Consider the following 21,400-nt stretch of genomic DNA (forward strand, 5'->3'; position numbering starts at 1 on the left):
TGAAACAATATGTCGCCAAAGTGACCTCTTTTGTGTAGATTGGTTTATTTGGATGTTTAGATGTGTGTGTGTTTCTTCATGCGAGTATTAACCAGCCCAAAGGAAGGTTAATACTTGGCCGAATTACATACATACTTGTGGTGGTGAATGTGTGACAATTATAAGGTTTCCATGTAAATAATAAATCAATCCAAAGATAGGTTTATTATTTGACAGGAGTTATTGTCAATGTTCGATCACTACACCGAGAGTACTACTTGCAATTAGTATTACTGTCCAAAGACTTGATATTAATGTTGCACTAGGTATCTTGAGATGGGGCTTACCATTATTTGAATTTATTGTTCATTCAATATGGATATGAGCATAATTAATTGTTTCTTTCTGTTCTCTCTACAGCTAGTTCATCTGCTACTACAATATCTGCTAATGTCAATTCAATTCCCATACTTAATGGAACAAACTTCAAGGATTGGAAAGAGAACATATTGATTGTTCTTGGCTGCTTGGATCTTGACCTTGCACTTCGGGTTGAGGAACCCACTCCTCTTACGGAAGAAAGTTCTCCTGATGAAAAGAGGGACTTTGAGAGGTGGGCTCGCTCAAATCGCATGAGTCAAATGATCATTAAGCACGGCATTCCGGAAGCCTTTAGAGATGCAGTATCCGAAGGGATAACTAATGCCAAGGAGTTCCTTGTCGAAATTGAGAAGCGTTTTGTGAAAAACGATAAGGCTGAAACAAGCACGCTTTTGCAAAGCTTGATTTCAATGAAGTACAAGGGCAAGGGAAATTTAAGGGAGTACATCAGGGAGATGTCTCATATTGCTTCAAAACTTAAAGGTCTAAAGCTCGAGCTATCTGATGACTTGCTCGTTCATTTGGTATTGATCTCGCTTCCTGCATAGTTCAATCAATTTAAGATCAGTTATAACTGTCAGAAGGAGAAATGGTCTTTAAATGAGCTCATTTCATATTGTGTGCAAGAGAAAGAAAGGTTGAAGCAAGAAAGAATTGAAAGTGCTCACTTGGTAAGCACTTCTAAGGATAAGGGCAAGAAAAAGAAGAAGGAATATGAAGCTGCTCCTAAGGGTCCAGCACAAAAGAAATGAAAGGAAGACAAAGATACTTGTTTCTTTTGCCATCAGTCTGGACATATGAAGAAGGACTGTGCCAAATATCACGCATGGCGTACAAAGAAAGGTACACTTCTTACTTTGGTCTGTTCTGAGGATAATTTAGCTTCAGTACCTAGAAACACTTGGTGGATAGATTCTGGTGCTACTACTCATATAAGTGTTTCTATGCAGGGCTGCCTAAACTACCGAAAGCCAAGTGATGATGAAAGATACATCTATGTGGGTAATGGCAAATCGGTGGAAGTTGATGTAATAGGGACTTTTAGGTTGTTATTAAGAACTGGTTATTATTTGGATTTGAAAGACACTTTCGTTGTACTGTCTTTTAGACGGAATTTAATTTCTGTTTCTTCGTTGGACAAATTAGGTTATTGTTGTTCATTTGGAAACAATCAGTTTAGTCTTTCTTTAAATTTCAATATTATTGGTACTGGTTCATTATCTGCATATGATAACCTGTATTTGCTTGATATTATTGCATCATATAATGAGACCTTGCATGTGGATTCACGTGGTACTAAACGCAAATTAAATAAAGAAAATTCTGCAACATTATGGCACAAGCGCTTAGGTCACATCTCAAAAGCTAGAGTTGAACGACTTGTGTAAGATGGTATTTTGGATTCCCTTGATTTCACCGATTTTGATGTTTGTATCGAGTGTATCAAGGGAAAACAGACCAAAACAAGGAGATCAGGTGCTAAAAGAATTTCAGATGTCTTAGAATTGATACACACAGATATTTGTGGAACATGCCCTACAGCTTCTTGGAATGGCCAACAATATTTTATATCATTCATAGACGATTACTCACGTTATGGGTACCTATATCTCATACATGAAAAGTCTGAGTCACTGGACGTGTTCAAAGCTTTTAAAGCTGAGGTTGAGAATCAACTCAACAAAAGGATAAAAAGCGTTAGGTCTGATCGTGGTGGTGAATACTACGGCAGATATGACGGTTCAGGTGAACAATGTCCGGGACCATTTGCTAAATACCTAGAGGAATGTGGAATCGTCCCACAATGCACCATGCCAGGATCGCCTAGCATGAATGGTGTAGTTGAAAGACGAAACAGAACTCTTAAGGAGATGGTAAGAAGTATGATTAGTCATTTCACCTTATCAAAATCACTCTGGGGAGAAGCATTAAAGACTGCAGCTTATATTTTGAACAGAGTACCAACTAAGGCTGCTGTTAAAACACCTTATGAACTTTGGACAGGCAGAAAGCCTAGTGTAAAGTATTTTCACATTTGGGGATGTCCAGCTGAGGCTAGGCCTTATAGGCCACATGAAAAGAAATTGGACTCCAAAACAATTAGCAGCTATTTTATTGGCTATTCTGAGCGATCCAGGGGCTATAAATTTTATGATCCCACACTTAAGTCAATTTTTGAAACGGGAACCGCAACATTTTTTGAGGATGTTGAGTTTGGGGAGAGAAATAAGGTTAGAGACATTGTCTTTGAGGAAGAAGTTGAGGAAGGATCGGTTTCGATTCCTACTATTGCTTTTGACAATGTACAGGTTTCTATACCTGTTGTTGATCAAGAAGCATATCCAGAACCTCAACCAGACAATGTTGAAGTACCTCCCATCCAAAATGAGGTAATTATTCCAGAAATACAAACTCAACAACCTCAAGAGTCAATACCATTAAGGAGATCCACGAGAGAGAGGAAAAGTACTATTTCAGATGATTTCATAGTATTTCTCCAAGAACATGAGGAAAATAATGGAATGGTGGGAGATGATCCAATCAATTTCCATCAGGCCGTGCAGGGTTCTAACTCTCAAAAGTGGATTGATGCCATGAATGAGGAGTATAAGTCTATGCAAGACAATAAAGTTTGGGATCTTGTCCCATTACCTGAAGGTATGAAGCTCATTGGTTGTAAATGAATTTTTAAAACCAAGAGGGATTCAAATGGTAATGTGGAAAGATATAAGGCTCGTCTTATGGCTAAAGGCTTTACCCAAAAGGAAGGTATTGACTTCAAAGAGACTTTCTCTCCAGTTTCAACGAAAGACTCTTTAAGGACAATTATGGCACTTGTTGCGCACTTTGATCTTGAGTTACATCAGATGGATGTCAAGACGGCGTTTCTCAATGGCGACATTGATGAGACAATTTATATGTTGCAACCAGAAAACTTTGTGTTAGGAGACTCGAAGAAAATGGTTTGCAAATTAAAGAAATCCATCTATGGGCTCAAGCAAACTTCCCGTCAATGGTATCACAAATTTCATCAAGTCATTATCTCATTTGGTTTTGAGGTAAATGTCGTTGATGATTGTGTGTATCATAAGTTTAGTGGGAGTAAGCATATTTTCCTAGTTTTGTATGTTGATGACATACTGCTTGCCACTAACGATATAGGCATGTTGCACGAAACCAAGAGATTTTTATCAAAGAATTTTGAGATGAAAGATCTTGGTGACGCCTCTTTTGTATTAGGGATTCAGATACATCGGGATCGTTCTCGAGGTATTCTTGGACTGTCACAAAAGAGCTATATTGATAAAATATTTAAGAGGTTTGGCATGCAAGACTGTAAACCAGGTGACACCCCTGTCGCTAAGGGAGACAAATTTAGTTTCAAACAGTGCCCACAAAATCACCTTGAAGCTAAGGAAATGCAGAAGATTCCCTATGCATCAGCTATTGGGAGTCTAATATATGCTCAAGTATGTACACGCCCAGATATAGCATTTATTGTTGGAATGCTAGGCAGATATTTAAACAACCATGGGATGGATCATTGGAAGGCAGCCAAAAGGGTTATGAGGTATTTAAAGAGAACAAAGGATTATATGCTCACATATAGCAGATCAGATCAGTTAGAGATCATAGGGTACTTCGATTCTGATTTTACTGGATGCCAAGATAGTAGAAGATCCACATCAGGTTATATTTATCTGCTAGCTGGAGGAGCTATTTCCTGGAAGAGTACCAAGCAGACACTTATAGCTTCTTCTACCATGGCAGCAGAGTTTGTAGCATGCTATGAGGCATCTAATCATGGAATATGGCTGCGAAATTTTGTCACTGGGCTGCGCATTCTGAATGGCATAGAAAGACCACTAAAGTTGTATTGTGACAACAACTCAGCAGTTCTATATTCTAACAACAACAGGAGCTCATCTAAATCAAAACATATTGACATTAAATTCCTGGTTGTGAAGGAAAGAGTACAGAGTGGACAGATTTCTATAGAGCACATTGGAACAAACTCCATGATTGCGGATCCGCTTACTAAGGGATTACCACCCAAGGTCTTTCATGAGCACACCGCTCATATGGGTGTTGTACTTTTTGAGGATATCATGTTTTAGTGGGAGTTTGTATTCTTATTGCTTTATATATGTTTAGTTCTTTGAACACATTTATGTATTTGGATTTTTTTGTACAGAAATAAAGTATTCAGTTCATTCCACTCTGTTATTATGTTCAGTACTGATCTCACTTAAGAAATAAGGTTGGACCAGTTGGAAATAGACATGTTCGGATCACATAACATGTAATTTCCATGCTACACTCCCATAATTGATCTATGTCATTTGGTTGTATGGGTGTACGTGACCATTGATGGATTTAGTCACGCTAAATGTGACGAAAATCGCTTTGATCCTACATCGATGTAACTAATGGACGAGATTGTTTGGAAATACCTTTAATAACTATAGCACAATTTTGAGCTCATAAGTCTGTACACATTTATAATGTAACATGTTTGGCTCAGTGGGAGATTGTTGAAAAAAATTCCAACTTTGGGGGCCACACATGTACATTTATTAGAATGTGTGGTGCTATTTTAAAGTAAATATAGTCGATAAAGTGATCCATTGGATTTAATTTTGGACTAATGGGGTATTAAATTTTATGGGATTAAAGTGTAGAAACCAGAAGGTGTTATTTTGAATTGATGAGTGGCCGATTTGAAATAACTTAAAGTTAATAACTGCCAATAGCAGTTATTTTAAAAGTGGGTATGGTCCCCAATTTGAACGTGATTTTTTTTTATGATATCTCTGCATTCCCATCAACAGAGACTTTTCAAGAAAACCAAAAGGAAGGAAAATCACGTATCAATTGGAAGATCAAAACCCAATTAAAGCAGTAAGATTCATGGATCAAGGTATGTTTCCGCACTTTTTGTTGTCTCTTTGATTTCAACATGGAATTTATGATTTTGTGAAAGGATTTTATGAATATGGTTCTTTTCAAATTTATGCAACAGTAAAGGCGATGAGTAAATGAGTGGTAATGTGAGGTTTGACGGTCTGCTACAGCAATTTCCATAACACGAGTCAACAGTCACTTAACTATGCTAATCTTTAAAAAATTATTATTAGATCACCGAAATTTAGCCACGTTTGGCCCCCATTTTTTTGAAAGTAAAAATGGACGAAATAGTTTATTTTCTTGAAAAATGAAAGGTTGAAAAAGAAGTAAAAATTTTCGATTTACGTGTAATATTATTTTATGAAAGATTGTGTGATTGAAAATAGGAGAGAAAAATGTAATGTAATTTAATGTAACGGTGACCTAAAAGATTGCTTGATATTTCCCCAAATTTAAATAAAATTATTAATCAATCACTTCTATCATTTCTATTGTTGTTATCTATATAGGAGCAATTAGTAATTTTAGATGAATATGTAGTAATTTAAATCATTATACAGTGAGCCATGAATAATTTTTTAGAGATCGATAACTAAGTTTTCGCTTGGCCTCTATTAAATTACATTATATTACAATCTATTTTTTTATGTTATTTTCAATCGTACAACCTCTCATAAAATAATATTACATATAAATCGAAAATTTTTCTTTTTTTTTAAGTATTCATTTTTTAAAAAAAAAACACTATTTTGCCCATCTTCTCATTACCAAAAAATGGGTTTGAGGGCTAAATAGTAACCATTGTTTAAATTAAAAAAAAAAAAAGGTTGAACCCCAATTTTGAGGGTCCTCATTGTTCCGTCCCTAGAGATTTGTGAGAGACGAAAATCGCGGGATGTACCTCAACAGGTCAGGGAGCAAGAGCCGTCTGTACACTGCGCCTACAAGGAGTCCAATTCAATGTCTCAAGAATCGAACTCTCATACTGCGACTGCCAGTAAGGCGTGAGATAACCTCACTCCTATCCTTTGCACCACTAGACTATGTCTCGGGGCAGTAACCATTGTTTAAATTATCTCTGAGAGGGGTGGTTCTAGTTTAAAAAACTTACGTACTCGCGTGTTGTTGCCACAACTGACGAAGTGGGCGCACCGTAACCCGGAATTTACGTTCTTAAATGCTATGTTTAATCGGTTAATTGTACTATGGAGGGAACATCAGTGTCGAAATACTTTTATATAAAATGTATTTTCTTAAAGCAGCCTAATCGTCCAGTCCCCATTTAAAGGGCAACTTACAAAAATACATTTAAAAGTAAGGGTCTTTTGAAAAAGAATAATTCTGGGTGTAATGGTGTCTATAATGTACCCATAGCAAATTCCTTTGAAAAATCATATGAAATATTTTTTGAAAGAAAAAAAATACAATGTAAAATTAAAAAATGACACATTGTCATTTTTTTTAAATAAAGTTACACAACATCACTTTTAAAAGTTTATCACTTTTTTATTAAATAATTACATACGATGCCACTTTTATTAAAAATAATGTTTGTCATTAAAAAATTGATGAAAATTTTAAAAAGATGATTGAAAATAGTGACAAATACTAAAAAAAAGTGACAAAAATTTATAAAAGTGATAGGAATTTTAAAAAAGTGACAAATTTAAAAAAAAAAAATTACACAGATTCATAAAAAGTGATAGAAAAAAAGTGACGAATAACAAAAAAAAAAAAAAAAAAAAAAAAAAAAAACCACATTGCAAGCTTTCTAACAGATTTTGAATTGCTTAAATAGATAATTGTAGTGTAAAATATCGTATCTAATGAAAACTTTTTAAGAATAAAATGTTCAAAAAATGGAAAATATCAGAACGAGAGAATGCCGTCGTCTTTGGAATGATTCTGTTGATTTTCAAATGTTTATATTATTGGTGGATGTAATTAATATGACTATTAAAACTTTAATTTGATTTAACTGCATTAATCAATTCTTTTTTTTATTTTTTTAAAGTGCTGCGTCTAATTATCTCTAATGCATTTATGAAAGCTAAAACATAATATATAGATTATTGGGCCCAAAAGCTAGCCAAATGTCCATCTTTTTCTTAGGGAAATTGCATGCCAACAGGTTTTTAAGGATTACAATTTATAAACCAGCTATAAAGTTTACTTATTCACATATCACGTATTAGTATAATAATTAAATATTAAGTCCTCGTTTGATATCTATTATTTAGGAAAACGCATTCTTCCTATCAAATCACCGTGGGGTCCAAGCAATATTTTACTCACCATTTCAAATTCAAAATTTGCAAAATTTCACTCTGGCCTTTCTTGTCATTATTGGAATGTTTGTGCAACTAATTTGATCAATTGTGTCAGGCTAGAAAATTGAAAATGGCACATGGTTTTGAACGCAAAAATTCCAAAACACTATAAAAATTCAATAGGGAATAAATTTTTACACAACCCAGTTTTCGCCCAAATCATAACCGGTCCAACTATTTCTTTGTTTTGCACGATTTTTGTTTTTTTATGTCATAAGAAAGTGGGAAAAACACAACCGAAACATCACCCACGTGACTACCAACAATTATTTTTCGAATATCAGTAGGCTTATTTCTTTGTTTTGCTTTTCGTTTTTTTTTTCCGCTGAAAAATACTAGTTGAAAGTATTTGGGTAAAAGACATTCGAAACACCACCCACGTGAAAAGCAACCCAATTATTTTTCAAACATAACTACGTTTTATTTGTTTTGTATGTTGTTTTTATTATTATTTCCATTTTTTTGTTCAACAATCGTTTAAACAAAATTGGGTACATTACAATCCAAAGAGCACCCGCATGAGAACGGACCCCATTATTTTTCTAACACCACCGTATTTTACCCAATATTTTTACATGCAGTTTTTTATTCGAAAACATTTGTTTTTCAAATTATTAAATTTTTTTTTTTTGTTTGGGTCCTATAATCGTTGGAACCAAAATTGGTAACGGACAACCCACACACCACCCATGTGACAACCGACCCAATTATTCTCCAAATATGACCATGCTCATTTCTCTATTTTGCACATACATTTTTTTATTATTTTTTATTTTTTTGTTGTTTTATAGTCGTTGCAAAAAATTTGGTATAAGACTATCCAACACCACCCACGCCTGTCAACCCGACCCAATTATTATCCAAACATCACCTTGCTCGTTTATGTGTTTTGCACATAGAAATTATTATTATTATTATTATTATTATTATTATTATTATTATTATTATTATTATTGTTATTATTATTATTATTATTATTATTATATTTTTTGTCTTACAATCGTTGGACCGTTTTCATGGCTGTTGCGCGAGGTAATCACGCAGTTTGTCCCACTCGCTCCGGTGCATGCATTTCGGCATACATCTCGTCCTCGGCGCTGCGTAGCTCAACCTTGGCCTCGTCGTCGTCGTCCTCCTCTGCTCTCTTGAAAGCCTCGTCCACCACTCTAGACGTCGTAGAAAATTATATATCTCCATCGTGGCAACAACAATAGCAACTTGCATCTGGTACGGGTAGCTAGGCATATGGTCCAATATATTTCACCTTTGTTTCCATACCCCGAACGCACGTTCGATTATGTTCCTGCATAACGAGTGTCGGAAGTTAAACTTCTCACGAGCATTACGAAAGCGATGGCATCGTCCCGTTTGCTCATCCCGAAACTGTTGAAAGTGGTACAAGATGTCCGACCCTTTGTACGGTGCCATATACCCCGACTGATGTGCAAATTCGGAGTCCACCAAATAATACTTGCCTGGCCTGGACAATGGGAAATGAATGTCCGGCGAGTAAATAGCACGCGCGAATAGTCTAGCATCGTAAGTATTCCCAATGTAGCCTGCTAAGACGAATGTGAGACATAAATTGAAATCACACGTGGCCAACATATTCTGCGTTGGCTTGCCTTTTCGGCCTATGATGTGTATACACTCGTGCCCCGATAGCATTGCTTTCACATGCGTTTCGTCAATTGCTTCGATACAATCTGTGAAAAGTGGGTGCTTGCTCAAATCAGGCCTGTGAGGGTCCAAACCATCGTTGTAGTTCGAACTGGGCCTAATCATGCGCGCGGAAAGCGCAACTACCGCACGTAGGACCTCTTTGACGAAGTGACACACGGTTTCTAAAGAATGGTTGAACAGTGTCATCACTTGCAGATATCCCTTTCCGTGTGCAAGTATGCTTAGGAACATGTCAACCTGCTCATAGATGTCTACATGCTGACTACTTCGAAGGTCATGCTCATCGCACAATACATGTGCGAAATGTCACAGCGTTGATGGATACATACGAAATTCTTGAAAGCACATCTGTTCATTCTCATTCATTGTTTCCATCATGAACATGTGATCGTTTCTTGCGAATAGAAATCGTTAGACACAATGACGTTGTCGCATAAAGTACTGCTGTGCTTCGCTCCCCACACTTCTGTAATATGTAATCCATGCAGTTGCATCTACTGCCAACTAGTTGAGGAACTCTCATTCGTCCATGTCCTCCTCGTCATCGGATCTCGGCAACAGGACACAGTTTAGGTTAAAAACATTAGTGTTGGCAAACATCTTAACTGCTTGAAATAACAAGACCTTTTTTCCTATAAGCATGAACATATAAACGTCAGAGCCTCACAAAGCTCTCATTCCTGATCGATGCCTGTTGTTGTGGGAATTTATAGAGCTTCTGCATGCATAATTACCACAACACTTGCAATTATTTTGCACACACTTCATTCTGAGACAGGGGCCCCAGGTTGTCTTTCATTTCAAATAATTATGTCAATGACAGTGACGTGACAACGTGACAACCTTTGACAATATATAAACGTGACAAACTTGTCCTGCCCATTACGCTCAAGCCTACCTTTGCTTAGAACACAATGCAAGTAAATAATGGAGCACGCTAATTGAGGACATTTTGATTGCCATAAGGAAAAGTAAAGCGCATACATTATTCACTTCCAATTAAAATTATTCTTCCATTCACAATGACGTGATTATGTGACAAACTTTGGCGAAAATGTTCATGTGACAAACTTGTCCTATCCATCATGCTGAAGCCTACGTTTGCCTATAATGCAGAGTGAAAATTTGTTACGCAATGCAACAAAGTAATGGAGCACGGTTCGTGAGAACGATTATACAGCCATACGAAATATTAGTCCAAATAAATTACAACGATGGAAGGATAGTCCCGAAACTAGAACACAGTTTTCGATCTTACGTAACAGAAGAGAAAAAAAAAACAATTTTCACAATTACATAGCAGAGCAAAGAAAAAACAAGGACAATCGACAACACTACTTTCCCCGATCGTTAAACATCCACTCGATCCACTCAAATTTCTCATCGGCGTCGTTCATGACAGAGAGTATGTCCCGGTAATGCTTCTGTGCCAGAAGCGTGCAAGCAAAAAAGTTCATAGGCGTCCGCCATTAGAGCCGTCCAGTCGCCAGCAGCTCTTCGACATAGGCAAGGCCGACGCTTTTGTTTGTGGCCATCATCATGTTAATCTTTGTCGCCGCCACCTCCTCCGCAGCACTAGTGGCATGGTCAACTGAGAAAAATAGTTCACGAGCGGACATTTTCTTCTTCCACCCTCTTCTCTGGCTGTCAGAAGATTTTCGTTTACTACCATTTGTGGTTGTGGAAACGTTTACGCGTAGCCCGACAGTTGTGGGTTCGGCCTCGTCACTTGAACCACTGCTCTAAACGTCGCCCGGAATAGCGTCCCTGTTGTCTTCCAACGCACTGTCCTTGTACAGGCCGAATCCCATTCTGCATAGTTTAGTGGGAGTGACGACGTATTTGTCTCCTTCGTAGCTGTCTCCAAACAGCTGACGGTACCGTATGTAGATCTCGCCCACGTCCCTATTCTTGAACTCGTTATACTCCTTGTTCTCCTGCAAAGCACGGGTTAAGTAGATAGATTAGTAATGCACTTGAATTTCGAATGCGTAAGGACAGATTAATCGCGTGACACTAGAATACACAATTCTTGGTCAATTTAAACCTATGCCTGATTCATTGTGCTTCGACAGGAGAAATGCAAACAAGCTAATTAATTTTCTACGAAGGTTAACTTTTTTTTGTTGCGTTGCCTTTCCATTATGACTTCAAAATATTGTGTATGTCCATTAATAATTTCAATTTCGACAAGCCAATGAATAACGGACACCATTTGGTAAATAATGTAGCGTATGCATTTTTTACAAATAGAGATGTTGCCAGAATGCATTGAACAGGAACTAGAAACCTTAGTATAAGCGATAACCAACCAAAAAAAAAAACTGTTACAGTACCAACGTTATGAGGTTCGAACCTGATAACGCCAACAACATGAATTTGTACACGACAACAACATGATTACATTTTTTCACGTTAAAATCGATTACAACATGTAAACGCATGAACCGTAGACCGAATTTATTTATCAATTCCACCATATTGCCGAAAGGGTTAACCCATTAACTGACACAAAACAATTCGAACACATGACCATATTGTAGTGAAGTCCAGTGGACAATACAACACAATTCATCATCTATGTACAATTACTATAATTATTCGAAGCACTAAGGGGGAAGGAGTAATTCATGTCAATCAATTGGAGCAGGTTCAAATTAACGATGAAATTGGGTAAATTTTGTTAACGCCGGCAGAATGCCAATTTCACAAGGTGGCTGAATGTAAATTCTCGTTAACAAATGTAAGGATTGGTCGAACTGGGAAAGTTTTCAGACTTTACCTTAACCTTTCTGCTCCACCATTCCTCTGACGCAACGATGCGGCCGCTTGCTTTGTCGTATTGTACCCCGCTGCTGTTCACAAGCTCTGACAGTCATTTGTGGATTCGCCGCGTTCCATCCTAGTAGTTTCACAACTGTTGCTTGCTCCAGTTGTGCCCGGTGACGGAGTTGAACAGTTTGGCCATGCGTTCCCAACCGTGTTTGGTGAAACATCGGCCATTCTGGTGCCCCTCAGCTATTGTCGTTTCGCAAGCAGCCATGAATGCTCAATTCAAGTCCATGCTCCAGCGCGCGTAGGTTTTGGACTTGGACGCGGAGCACGCTAATTTATAAGCGACTTTCGACTGGCGTTGTTCGGTCGTGCTCGGCTGCACAGTATCAACAGTTTGTCAAGAAACAAGGAGACAAAATCGAATGGAAATGTGGGAAAAACGGCGAACAAAGTTGTTGTACTTGATTTCAAGCTGGACCCATGTTCGGTCGATGGAGAAAGGCCGATGTTTATCTTAGGAAGGGTGCAGATTCGATAGGAGATCTCCACTTCAAGTTTATTTTCTCTCGGCAGTGCTTGCGGAGAGTATAATCGATGTTCAACGCAGGGACTTTGTGTATGTCAGAGAAGTTGAAGGTGGGGAGGATGCCGCTGTCGACCGGAAGGAGGGAGTACGGTCTATTCGGTGTGGGCTGCTTGATTTCTCTGTGGAAATGGTAGTTTCTGATTTGTTTCGGTGGGTGGGGCAGTAGAGGAAAGTCAGATTTTGGATGCTAGTACTTACTCTCGTGGTAAGTCAGATTGGTGGGGAGAAACGGTCTAAAAATTCATTTCCGACTAAAATTAATCGCTACCAAACGCACCCTAAATATCTCAACCCAATTCAATTTCAAACTCTAAAAATTATTTCAATGTATTTTCACTCTTCCCCATCTTCTCACTCTCTCCACCTATCCACACCCAACTTAATCCGGCAACGGCGACGATGGCACATCCACTGTCGAAAAGCGGCATCACACACGACGACGATGATACCAATTAAAAGGGTGGACTTCAACCAAAACATGATTTGGCGAGTTATATAGTGGCTGCTTCGACGGAGAACTCGTGATCGGCGACTACTTCGATGGAGTACTTGCGATTTGCAACAGTAGAAGAAATTGGGTGGCACCTATCTGATTTGAACCGGGTTCATAGACGTCCCATTAATATTTTTCAGTGGATTATCGAGAAAATTGAACTTAACATTCTTTCCCCAAAGACAGAACAGTGCCGCATCAAACGCACGAGCTACCTTCTCCGTCGCATCATAGGAATTAAGCTAAATCCTTTCCCTGCTATTGGGCAGCCTGATTTCAGACACAAATTTTCCCCACTTGCGCTTCCTCACTCCCTTATACTTAGCAGAGGAATGATTAGATGTTTGATGTTGTAATGAAGAGGCGAAGTAGATCCACCTCGATGCAGATCTACCCACTCCGGCGAGTTGCGGCGGTGGAATGAAGAGGCGAAGCAGTTTCACCTACTTAGGTGAGTTACTGTAATGAAGAAGCGAATTTTTGGTTGCGTATTTTTGGCAGTGGCTGGCGTTGGCATGGGGTTTGGATGGTTTTATGTGGTGGTGGTAATGATGTTTGTGTGGTGGAGATTTTGTGGTGGCGGCTATGGTGGTTGTTGAATTTGGTGGTGGCGGCGTGATTTTTCAGCATGTTATGTTGCGTTTTTGAGGTGGTGGTGATGGGTTTGTGGATTCTTTGGTGGGAGTGGCGGTTAGTTACAGTCAAAATGGAGATAAAGGAAATGATGGTGGTGGTGGTGTGCTATGGGTGGTGCGTTGTGCGGTGGTGGTGTTACGGCACCATGGTGCTATGATGGTGGTTGTAGGAAGTGGTGATGCTCATGTTGGTGAGGTGAAGGTGGTTCTGAAGGCGCTGGTGCCCAATCATTGTTGTCTTGTTGATGGTGGTGGTGGTGGTTGTTGCAATAGCAATGACGGTGACGGGTGGGGTGTTTGTGACCAATAATATTAAGTGCCTATGACCAACTATTTGGCTGATTTGGAACTAAACATTAAGTATCTGTGACTAAAAAATAATTTGTGACCAATAAACTGTGACTTATATGACCATAGATAAAATATGATTTGTAATTTAAATGATCTGTAATCTCGAAATAATACGTGACCTACAAAATTTTTTATTTGTGACCATGAAATGATATGTAGCCAATTAATATGACGATATGTGACCAGTTCATAAACCTGTAACCTATAAGTATGAATCTGTGGCCATTAATCATGTAACCGTGACTTTATTATCTTTATTTAATAAATATTTTTAATTATTTAAATACATACATGATTTTTGAATTTTCAAACTATTTACTTGATTTTTGAATTAGGGTAAACACAACCCCTCAAATGTGATTCCCCCCTCCTCCCCCTTCTTTTTTTACTTTTGGAGGAAATTAGCCCCGCTACTCTAAAAAAGAAATCAAATAGATTAATACACTTAAAACAAAGTAAAACCTTTCAAAATCCAATTAATACGTTAATAAAATTCAATACCGTCCAAATCCCAAAACTAGTCAAAGAGCCTATCCTTCATAGAAAGAGAGAACCTTACCCACGTCAAGAAGAAGTCCATTAACCCATGCAGAGAAGAAGCTTAAACATTGGTGTGAATGATAATTTTTGTCTATTATTGACATTAAACTCTCAGTTTTCTCTTTTCTCCGTGAATTCGTTTAAGCTCTCAGGCCCTAACTCTTCTACTCTCCCTGGTTCGAATCTCGATCGTTGCTCATTCTAGTTCGAATGTTCTTGCCTGTAATTGTTGACATGCTAAAAGTGCAGCCCAATTCAAATAGCCCAAAGAATGAAGCCCAACTGGGCAATTCAGGATAAAGGCCCAAATAGGGTTATTAATGAATGCAGTGGAAGCCCAAGAACGCGATAACACCATCGCCCAAACTTACAAGACGCCCAGGATCTGAGCGAATGAAGTGCCTTGCAGTCGCCCAGAGTTATGACCATGTTTTCGCCCAAACTTTCGAATTGCCCAGGATCATAGCAAACATGAGATGTTATGGTTATCCAAAAGTGTAATTATCGAAGCAGTTATTGGGTAATCTTATCACGTTCCACGATTCAAGGATGTTCAGTTGAGGACGGTTGAACGACAAAGAATAATGGTAGCGGTTAGAGACGGCAGTTCCATGATAAGTTGGCCACCATGAAGAAAGTGGGTAGTTATAATGCAATTAAACGGTTTCTAAGTGGTTGATCACAAATAGAGCATCAAAGGAATATAAAAGGAAGAAAAGACATAGAGCAAAGGACGGAATCAAACACTCTCAAACAGAGAATATGTAATTTCAATTTATTAGTTTAGACTTAAAACATTTCTTTTCAGTACTCGTGTGCTTGCGCCCTTTGGAAGCATTTCTGTTTAAGTTCCAATTGTAAAGTCATTGCCAATAAAACACCCCTTTTTTGGACTTTGTCTCAAGAGGTTTGTCCCTTACACAATCGTCTGATCCCTTTTTAATTGTTAGCGACTACCCGCGCGAAACAATTTGGCATGCCTAGTGGGACATTGGTGTTTGGTGTTGAAGATATAAAAGGTGAAATAATATGCCTCAGAAATTCGATAAGGAAATAGCAAGCCAGGGAGTCTGTGATCCAGCGATATGAGGAACAGCATAACTCTCCACGAACAGATGGACAGGATCAGGGCAATCACAATCGCTACAAACCAATGACAGAGTTGAGTCCTCGAACCATGCGTGCATTACTCGGAGAACTCACACAAGATGTCGTTGAACAGGTAAATCTACGAAGTATTCATAATATGAAAAGATTTACCCAGAATGGGAATGCACATTATGACAACATGGCCAGACAATTGAATACTTTGAACGAAATAATGAATAAGTTGGTAGGCCAAATTTGTCAGCCAATTGTGCCTCTTACAAACCACTTTCAAACTAGGACAATTGTGGGACATAATCCCCCAGTCCTAAGTTTGAATCAAGGGGTAGAACAACCTTTTGATCCCTCTACTTCAAACCAGTGGGGTGGTGCAATACCAAATCAGAATAGTGGCATTGGTACGTCTAACTTGGGGGGTAATCCAAATGTAAGAGATAATGTCCTAAATAATGGGCAGAATACCCCACATGTTAATGAGGGAATAAATGTTCAGGCTAATGGTAACAATGGCCCAAATCATGGTAACTTTGTTCCCAATCAAGAACCAAACATCAGGCTTCAAGCAAATCAATCGGTCAACCAACCTGTAGGGATTCCATATGACCCCAACGTCATGTTGAGGAATCAGATTATGGAAATCGTACAGGACCAGATGGTTTTCGGAGTACGTCTTGTCATTAGGCCGACTTACATAAAGCCATATCCTGATTGGGTAGACCAAGCATATCCGTGGCCTGGAGGGTATAAAGTGCTAGAATTCTCACTGTTTACCGGTTTAGGAGAGGTGTCTACTCTGGAACACATAGGACGATTCACACTGCAAAGTGGTGACGTAACTAATTATCATAAAATGAGGCTATTCCCTAGTTTATTAACAGGAGTAGCCTTCTCCTGATTCATCAATTTGCCAGCAAACTCTGTTCAAATATGGCAACAATTGGAGCAATTGTTCCACGCTCAGTTTTATAAGACTAAGTCTGAAGTTACTTTGGCTGATTTAGCGAATCTACGTCAAACGACAAACGAATGGACAGAAGGTTTCCTTCAAAGGTTCAAAACAGCAAGAAGTAAATGTTTTGTACCTTTGCCCGAAAAAGAGTTTGTCAAAATCGCTCAAAATTGTCTAAGCTTTGATTTGAAGAAAAAGTTCCAAGACAAGGAATTTCCTGATCTTTTCCAATTGATCGCGAACGTGATTAGGTATGAACGATTAATAAGAGAGGAAGAACAAATGAAAAATTCCAGTAAAGGGACTTATTATAGAGACCCAAATTTTGATGTTCATACCATTAACGATGAGTATTACGATCAAATCGAAATGTGTTTGGCCGAATTAGTTAAAGGAGACACATATACCTGTCCTATAATGGCTAAGCCTAGACCGTCAGGCAAAGATGAGCCTATAAAAGATGAAAACATAAAGGCTAGAACGTTCTCGTTCGATGTAACCAAAGCTGACCTTGTATTTGATAAATTATATAAGGATAAGCAGATAAAGCTAAGCGATAAGCATAAATTGCCAAGCCCTGAACAAATTAAGGGTAAGAAATATTGTAAGTGGCATAATGCATGGTCACATTTGACTAACAATTATTTGATTTTTCGCCATGTGTTACAGGATGTCATTGAAAAAGTACGAATTATGTTCGAGGATAAAAGGAAGATGGCAGTGGATAAAAATCCTTTTCCACAGCCACTTGGAGTGAACATGGTGATGTCTGGTTTCAGAAACAAGTTGCTAAAATTCAAGTTGGTTATAGATGATGGAGAAGAAGAAGCTGGACCACATCCCAGTGGCTTGGAACGTATCAAAGGGAAGGAGCCCAAAAAGGACGAAGACGTCCTATGTGCAAGGTGCAAAAAAGAAGTGAGTGCAAATGCAGAGAAATCAGGGATATGGCAGCATCACCATCGCTCTAGTTTTTCCCAAACGCTCAGCCTGGTAGAGGCAGGGTATATCGTTCTATAAGGGACCGCCTTTTGAGAGGCAGTTCAGGCTAGTAAATAATGGAAGAACATTCAGACCGCAACCTCGCCAACCAAATGTATGACATTCGTTCCAGTATAAGGCTGGAAAGGCGATACCTTTCAACGAGATGACTAGAACCCAACAAAGGCGTTTTCAATGGAACTATGGGCGAATGATGAGGCAACAACAGGGAATGCTACGTCCAAAGGTACCTAGACTACCCGAGGCAGCCAATCAAAATATTCTCAAAGACAGTGAAGAGACTGGAACAGGCGAACCTATGGAAGAATTACCAGAGACTTCTTCTGGGAGGTCAAAGTTTGAACGAGATAGAAGGGATGGAGAAGATCCAGATCAGCCCCTTACCATTCAATTTGGTACATTACCTCCTGTCGTGGCTAATAACTATTTACTAGCCAATAAGTTCAAGAATAAAGAGAAGGGAGAAGAAGAAATGGAGGATAACGAAGAATAAGTATGTATGCTGGAATATGAAGAAAGCCAAACTTCTAGAGAGGCCTACAATGGTGAAGAAGATGATGGTATGACAGACATCGAAGAAGAAATAGATCTAGAGGCAGAAAGAAGAAGAGGAGGAGTATCGTATAACACTCTGTTGAAGCAATTACATCGAGAGGGAGTTCGTGACGTAAACTTATTGGGAGAACCATCTGGGCGTTCTTTCGATTTTTACGTGCTGTACGGAACGCCCAAAAGGAAGAAAATAGTGCCTCGCTCTGAAAAGTATGGATCACCTCCAAGAATAATGCTTCCTCCCACAAGTTGGGTAACTGAAGAAGAAGCATTAGAAAACAGTAAAAAGGAAATTCAAGAGACAGAGACTCAGTGCGATATGCTGCACGTTGACCTATCACAAAAGGGTAACTCGACAGGGGACAAGCAGGAAGTGGAAATAGGTGCTGCCGAAAAAGTTATTTTCAAGCGATCAGCCATGAAATTGCCCTAACACTTGAGGCCATTGTACGTTAAAGCTCTAGTTAACCGCATCCCTGTGGCAAAAGTGCTTGTCGATAATGGAGCAAATATAAACATCATTCCATCTAGGATGATGAGGAAATTCGCAAAAACAGAAGGAGATATGATCCCAACGGAAGTCATCCTGACGAGTTTTAATGGAGGAGCAACTTCAGCCAAAGGGGTTATGCCATTGGACATAACTATAGGAACAACTACTAGGACCATAGTCTTCTTTGTAATAGATGGTCCCACTAGTTACAATGTGCTACTAGGAAGAGATTGGATACACGGAAGTTGCTGTATACCTTCATCGCTATATCAATGCCTAGTTTTTTGGAATGACAAGGGCGAAGCAGAGGTGGTACAGGCCGATCATAGGCCTTTTGTCGCTGAAGCAAACTCAGTAGAAAGGTTCATGTACGAAGGAAATTATGGACCTGTCAGAGTAGTCCAAGATGGAGAAGAAACTTAGATTGTCGCGCAGAGTGAAGAGCCGTTTTCAATGGATGCACTTACTGAAATGTTCAGTCAGATGAGGCCAAACATAGTGGCCCTGGAAGAGCCAGTAATTGGCAAAAGAATAATCAAGGAGTTTTAAATGAGTTGTAAGGAACAAAGACAAATGGCTGATATTCAGGCCTTCAAAGCCAAATTAATGGCTTTCAATAAAGAATGCAAGGACAAGACGAAAAAAGCAGCAGCCTTAATGGCATTGAGAGACAAATTGGCAGTGTTCAAGTTGGAACAAAGTATTGGCCGAGAAGTCAACAAGGTGAATTGTTTAGAAGAAGAAGTGCCTACAAAGGAACTGGACGACGAAGTGATAAGGATGGCCAAGCCTGGATACGCTCAAGCACAAGACCCCCTGGTTAAAGTAAATATTGGCAACGAAGGAGAAGATCGTCCAACGTTCATCAGCCAAATGCTCAATCAAGAGGTTAGTGATAAATTAATCGCTTTATTAAAGGAGTACAAAGATTGTATTGTTTGGGAATATGAACATATGCCTGGTTTAGATAGAGATTTGGTGGAACATAGATTACCAACCAAACCTGATTTTAAACCTCATAGGCAACCTCCTAGGCGTTTCGCTCCTAATGTACTCCCTGAAATTAAGGAAGAGATAGAGCGATTATTAAAAGCAGACTTTATTAGAACGACCATATATGTTGAATGGTTGTCCAATATCGTGCCAGTATTAAAAAAGAATGGTAAACTAAGGGTGTGCATAGATTTTAGGAATTTAAACATAGCCACACCTAAAGATGAATATCAAATGCCCACGGTAGATTCTTTAGTAGACTCGACTGCTGGACATGTAATGTATTCCTTCATGGATGGATATTCAGGATACAATCAAATTTACATAACTGAGGAAGATATACACAAAACTGTCTTTAGATGCCTTGGATCTCTAGGATGTTTTGAATGGGTAGTTATGCCTTTCGGTCTAAAAAATGCAGGAGCAACTTATCAAAGGACAATGAATTTGATTTTTCATGATATGATAGGCAATTTTGTGGAGGTATATGTAGATGATATAGTGGTCAAATCCATAAAAGAAGAGGACCATTTTGAACAATTAAGATGTTCATTTGAGCGAATGAAGCAATATAAACTAAAGTTGAATCCCTTGAAATGTGCATTTGGTGTTAATGCAGGGAATTTTCTTGGTTTCTTAGTACACAAGAGGGGGATTGAACTTGATAAAAATAAAGCGAAGGCCATTTCAGAAGCCAAACCATCTAGCAATAAAAAAGAATTGCAAAGGTTTCTAGGCCAAGTAAACTTTTTAAGACGCTTTATTTCTAACTGTGCAAGGCGAACTAAAGCTTTTTCGCCGCTTTTAAAGTTGAAAAATCAGGACGAATTCGTCTTGAAAGAAGAGCATCAAAAGGCTTTTGAAAGCCTAAAGACATATTTATCAAATCCACCAGTGTTGGTGTCACCAATTCAAGGACGGCCAATGAAAGTGTATGTATTGGCTGAAGAAGAATCAATAGTTGGAATGGTCGCGCAGGAAGACCAATTTGGTGAAAAAAGGGCGATTTACTACTTGAGTAGACGGTTAACAAAATGTGAATGTAATTATTCTGCAATTGAAAAATTATGTCTTGCATTGTATTTCACATGTACAAAATTAAGGGCTTATCTACGGCCCGTAACCGTTTATTTAGTTTCTAAAGTAAATTTGGTTAAGTATATGTTCTCTCGCCCTATTTTGCACCAAAGGGTAGGCCTTTGGACATTAGCCTTATTAGAATTTGAAGTACAATACATACCCCAAAAGGCAGTAAAAAATCAGGCTTTGGCTAATTTTCTAGCCAATCATCCATGCCTTGATATGCCTGAAAAAATTAAGTTAGAGATCAATTCATTTGAATTAAAACCTTGGGTTTTATATTTCAATGGATCGAAAATCTCTAAAGGTGTAGGAGTAGGGGTAGCATTGATAAATCCTTTAGGGATTTGTTACAAGTTCGCATTCACTTTGGACAGAATGTGCACCAACAATCAAGCCTAATACGAAGCCTTAATCGTGGGCCTAGAATTAATGATAGATATGGGGATAAAGAATGTGATCGTTAGAGGCGATTCTCAATTGGTAATTCACCAATTGATTGGTGATTTTAAATGCCAAAGTAATTCCATTATAAGTCAATATGAAATCGCCCAAGAGTTGTT

The 21,400-nt window shown here is 38.5% G+C and overlaps 1 protein-coding gene across 1 annotated transcript; it reads left to right on the forward strand.

Annotated features, from left to right (window-relative positions):
- Positions 1 to 399: 399 nt before the first annotated feature.
- Positions 400 to 1,112, forward strand: LOC111387300 (the record flags this gene model as incomplete). Its single annotated transcript, XM_023011850.1, has 2 exons — positions 400 to 884; positions 942 to 1,112. Coding segments are annotated over 2 exons (656 nt in total), but the record flags the coding sequence as incomplete, so codon positions are not given.
- Between the last annotated feature and the right edge of the window lie 20,288 nt (positions 1,113 to 21,400).

The sequence above is a fragment of the Olea europaea genome, unplaced genomic scaffold, assembly GCF_002742605.1.
Source record: "Olea europaea var. sylvestris unplaced genomic scaffold, O_europaea_v1 scaffold398, whole genome shotgun sequence".
NCBI lineage: Eukaryota > Viridiplantae > Streptophyta > Magnoliopsida > Lamiales > Oleaceae > Olea > Olea europaea.